The sequence below is a fragment of the Thamnophis sirtalis genome, unplaced genomic scaffold (genome assembly GCF_051295495.1).
Source record: "Thamnophis sirtalis isolate CommonGarterSnake01/CBP01778 unplaced genomic scaffold, rThaSir2_p1.2 scaffold_4, whole genome shotgun sequence".
Taxonomy (NCBI): domain Eukaryota; kingdom Metazoa; phylum Chordata; class Lepidosauria; order Squamata; family Natricidae; genus Thamnophis; species Thamnophis sirtalis.
The window spans coordinates 132,693,426-132,698,900 of NW_028261384.1; the positions used below are offsets into that span (position 1 = coordinate 132,693,426).

A 5,475-nucleotide genomic window follows, 5' to 3' on the forward strand; every position below is an offset into this window, starting at 1 on the left:
GATACTGTTGGTGTTAATAAAGGGACTCACACCAGTTCTCTGGCTGTGTTGCCTTTGTGCCACACCCCGGGTCATCTCTCTCTCTCTCTCTCTCTCTCTCTCTCTCTCTCTCTCTCTCTCTCTCTCTCTCTCTCTCACTCTCTCTCTCTCTCTCTCTCTCACACACACACACACACACAGAGACAAACACACAAACACACATACACACACACACACACACACACACAAACACACACTGTGTTTTATTTATCTCCCCAATTCCCTCTCCTTTCCATCTATTTTTTAGAAATCACCTCAAACAATGGGATCCTTCTTTCAACCAAGTTGTTTTTCAACACTTAGTTTGAAACGCACGGTGGCAATTTTGAAACAACATGAGTTTTATCTGAGGACACACATGAACTCTTCTGTAGCACACATGCTCTGTGACAAACCATTTCCTGTGGTTTGTCTTCCCTTTACCACCAAATTTACATCATAGAAACCAGGGTTTTGTGTGTGTGTGAAAGGAAGGAGCTGAATAGCCTCAAAGTCTCTTTCACAGCAGAGTTCACAAGGAAATTCTAAAGGTGACACCAGCATTGAAGCCCTCCAAAGATATTTTTTTTTAGTTTAGTACCCCCATTCTTCATCTGGAAAAATGTGCCTAGGGTCTGTTCCATTCATCATCATCTCATTTTTAAGTAAGCATCCCCCTCCCCTCAACACTAGAGTCCCTAGGGAGTGGCCGGCATACAAATGTCATAAATAAATAAACACAAAATACAAGCTGGGTGGACACGACCTTGTAGATGACTCTTACTCTGTCAAGGACGTTGGAGTACTCATATCTAATGATCTAAGTGCCAGAGCCCACTGTAACAACATTGCCAAAAAGGCATTAAGAGTTGTTAACTAATCTTGCATAGCTTCTTCTCTGGTAATATCGTACTGCTAACCAGACCATACAAAACATTTGCTAGACCAATTCTTGAATACAGCTCATCTGCCTGGAACTCTACTTACCTCTCCGCTCCCAGCCACTCCTCGCCCACACGGGGCTACTTAGGGCCCCAATAGGAAGTAGTTGCTGGAGCTAAGCTGCCATCATGAGAAAGAGTTGGCAAAACAGCTCAGTTCAAATTGGATCTGACTGAGAAGGGGGCTCAGCAGAAGCACCTCACTGAGGACTACGAGCATAGGCTTTCCAAGCAGAGGGAAGACCTGCGGGAGTGCAAGGCCAGGTGCCTGGAGATAGAATTTTTTTGGGGGGAACCTCTTCTGTAGGTGTGGCCTGCTTTCCGGGTCCACTGGTGGAACCTCTTCTAACCAATTCGGTAGATTTGATGAACCGGTTCTACCAAATAGGTGCGAACTGGTAGGAACCCACCTCTGTTCAGTGGTCTGAGATGGTCAACCAGTTCCAGGCCCTGATGCAGTCCCACTGGAACAAGGCCCTGTGACTCTTCACCACCAGCGGTGCTTCCCCCCAGCCTTCGCCCAAAGCCCCACACCAGGAGGCTGAAGCAGACCCCAAGATGGAATTTCTGCCCCCCTCTGACCTGCACAAAAAGACCTTGAAGGAGGAGATTCTCTGCAGCACCACAAGCGTTCACTGCATGTATCTGGCCCAGGGGCCGTAGTTTGAGGACTCCTGATTTAGTGCAATATAAAAAATGCAAATAATTTTTCTGTGGGACACCAACATTTTCTTGTGGTCCACCAGTGGTCCACGGACTGCCAGTTGGTGACTGCTGCTTTAACTGAGAAAGTGAGATGCAGCAGAGAGGGAGGCAATCAAAAATGGGAGAAAAAAGAACACAGGAACTCCCCGACTTACAGCAGTTCATTTACTGACCACTGAAAGTTACAATGGCACTGAAAAAAGTGACTTATGACTATTCTTCATGCTTACAACCATGGCAGCATCCCCGTGGCCACATGATCAAACGTCAGACTTCAATTGGTGACTGACTCATATGAGTGAAGGTTGCAATATCCCTGGGTCATGTGACCCCCTGTGGCAAACTTTTAACAAGCAAAAGACAATGGAGGAGCCAGATTCACTCAACAACTGTGTTACTAACTGAACAACTGCAATGGTTCCCTTAACAACGGTGGCAGGAAAGGTCGTAAAAAGTGTAATTTACTTCCAGCTAAATTCCAGCGCAGGATCAGGCTACCCAAAATTAATATTAAAATATTTCCTCTCCTATTTGCTAGATCTTGCATTGTGACTATTGGGATATTTGGAATATCATTGGAATATTGGTCAGCAACGTCTTCCTTTTTTATTTTTTTTACAAAGCATGAAGCTTTGGGACCAAGAAATAGACAAAGTAATAGAAAGCGGAGATGCTAAAGTGTTCTGGGTGTCAGCTTTGGAAGTCATATTAACACCGGAAGCTTCCAAGCTGCGACATTTTTGTGCTTGGGACATTAGGAGGAGGAAATTTAGTAGAAGGAATGTAGTTAGACATAATAGCATTCTTGTCTTCGGTCAAGGTCATGCACAGGGAAGAAAGTGCCCAGAAATCTCAGATTTGGGTTAATGTCAGAGTTCCTAAAAACCCCAATTCCAATGAAAACCTCAAAGACAGGCATTTTCTTAAAGCTTCAGTTTATTAGAGTAGGTATAGAGGCACATCTGGGAAAACCTGAATCTGAGTCCAAACCAGGGGTGGGTTCCGGAAGCCTCTACTGCCAGTTTGCTGATGGCCGTGCCATGTGTGCACACATACTTCGCGCACACATGTGCACAATGCAGTAAATGTCAGCCCTCAGGCTGCCATTCACACGGACAGATCCAGCGTGCTTACCCCAGCACCCCGACATTTGGTTGTCCTGCAATTCCTGCTCTCCCTCCTCTCTCTACCTCCTGCAGGCTCCTTGCAGGTGTGGAGTGGTGCCGGGGTCTTTGGTGCCTGCAGCGGTGTAGAATTCAGCCGGCTCTAGTGGTGACATCATCAGCAGAGCACCACAGCAGCCCTGTTAGCAAGTGGGGCTTCGGCTAGTTGCACATCGTCTGGATCCTCTCTGCCCTCTGGTGGGGTTAATAGGTGGCGGTGTCATCACTGGGGGATAGGGAGGGAGTGTGGTGTATGGGTAATTGTTCTGACCCCCCCTTGTCCCACACCAACACACTCCGAGTCAAAGATACTTTACGGAATTTATTGACAGACAGGTCCTTGGCAGCAAACCGGCACAGATAAGCCTTGGCAGCAATCCAACACAGAAAAGCCATGGCAGCAATCCAGCCTGCCAGGCTCACAATACTGTTCTCCAACATTTGTTACTGCATTGACTTCTACAAAAGGGGCGTGTGCACAAGCATTCATTTTATAGTCTGGAGAGGAACCTAATTACCAGCAGCTGAGTGCAATTACCTCCTGTAACTGCGCAACTATTCCTTACGCCTATTAGCTCTTCGGTGCTGGGCATCCAGGAACAACTCACTGCTGACATCAGGATCACACTCCCTTGTCTCCTCCCCACTTGTCCAAGGCTCAGGTGCCTCCTGGTGGCCAACCAGCCTCTCTGTGCCCTGCTCGGAGTCAGAACCCTGTCCAGGGTTCTCCGCATCCTCCAGAGCCAAGTCATAGGGCCCCTCGCTGTGGGAGTCTGGTGGCAGATCCAACGACACCTGCTGGGCCACAACAGATAATTATTTCTTCTCTGTTTGTGTCCTTGACCAATGCCGGAACGTGACAATAAAAATTGCTCTGCACACTCAAAAGCAAAAAAAACAAAAACACCACAAGATGGCAGTACCTATGGCGCCGTCAGAGGAACTGGTTTGGGGGTGTGGCAGACCTGAGTCGCTGCTAGAGTACTAAACCCTGTAACTGACCACGGTGCAATTTAGAGTCAAGAATCTTCTTAACTTCATAATGAGTTTCCCCTTGCACCACCATAGGTTGGGGAGGAGGAGCTGGTATGGGTCTTAAAGTCAATTCTATCGCAGGTTTCAACAAGCTACTGTGAAACACTGGGTGTCAATGTTCCAAATAGCATCCAAAAGTAAATCAGTGTCCGAGGGAAAGGATTCCTCAAAATTCCAATTTATTAAGAGAGCCACGTTGGCACATCTGGGAAAACCCAAATCTGAAAGCTTCCCAGTTTTCCCACCCAGTTGAACGTTCAAGATCCTGCCCCCACAGGTCCATCACATGGTCCAATCTTCCACTGTCATGCTGGCAGCTTCCACCCATCCAGTTCCGGCCAGGTGCAGAGACACAGGATGACCTTGGCTTCTTAGAAAGAATGTTATTATGGCTGCATATCACCCAACTCCGTATAATTCCCCCCTCCCATTTTCCCATGATAGAAAATGAATAGTAAAAAGTGTGGCAGGCCTGAAGCCCCAAAAGTCCAAAAAATAAAAGATGGCTTGCAGGCCTGACACCAGATGTATTTTTCCCAATATCCGAGGGAGGCTAAATTGGACAGTCACAGGGTTAATCACTTTCACTATAGGAAATGGACTGATAAATTCTTGCTCAGTAATTTCAATCTTAGGTTTTAGTTGACAAATATACTTTATCTTCTATCCACAAAGGCGGTTGTAGAGACCTGTGCTTGTCCGCCTGTTTTATATATTTCTCACATTCATATTATTTCAGCTTTTTCTTCAGCTTTGTCTTTGTCTTTATCACTGTCTATCTCTTTCTCTCTCTCTGTCTTCCATCTATCCATTCATCTATGCATCCTTCCTTCCTTCCATTCCATCCATCCACCCACCCATCCACTATCTCTATTTGTCTCTGTTGTGGTTTCTTTCTTTCTTTCTTTCTTTCTTTCTTTCTTTCTTTCTTTCTTTCTTTCTTTCTCTTTCTTCTCTCTCTCTCTCCCTCCCTCCCCCCCTCTCTAACACACACACATCAGCATCAGGAGTTGGTCTTCTGCAACTATTGAACATTTCATCTCAAGCTTACTTTTGAACACTGAAATTTAAAACCATGTTCAGGCACAAGGTGGCAATCTTGAGACAATACTCGGCATTCAGTGACTATGTCAAACCTTTGTGTTTTCTACAATACATTTTAGCCTCTTCAACACTAACAACATCCTGTGGCTTGCGGTGTTTTAAACTGAAGTTAAAACAGCAGGAGGAGGAGGAGGAGGAGGAGGAGGAGGAGGAGGAGGAGGAGGAGGAGGAGGAGGAGGAGGAGGAGGAGGAGGAGGAGGAGGAGGAGGAGGAGGAGGAGGAGGGGGTATTTACCAGAATCTGCTCTGTTGTAGCTTATCTTGGCCTTGAGCATGGAAGCCTCAAGCCTAGAAATCATCAGAATCTGTCCAATTCTGTAAATATCTGGAATATTGGTGGTATGTCTGCAATCCTTAATTCAGTCAAATGGGTGTGGATCATGGTCATCGTTGCAATCTTCAGTAAGTAATTATTTTCCAATTTAGGATTAATTCTCACATTATATGTTCTAGATTCTTAAAGATCCTTTTTGAAAACAAGAGGTTAGTTTAGTGAGAGGGATAATATTC

The 5,475-nt window shown here is 45.9% G+C and overlaps 1 gene segment (V, D, J or C); it reads left to right on the top strand.

Moving 5' to 3' along the window:
- The first annotated feature begins 5,345 nt into the window (after positions 1 to 5,345).
- Positions 5,346 to 5,475, top strand: part of LOC148046689 (T cell receptor alpha variable 18-like) — a 1,155-nt gene continuing 1,025 nt past the window's right edge. Inside the window, 1 exon segment of the V gene segment in view lies at positions 5,346 to 5,367. Coding sequence covers positions 5,346 to 5,367 — 22 coding nt within the window.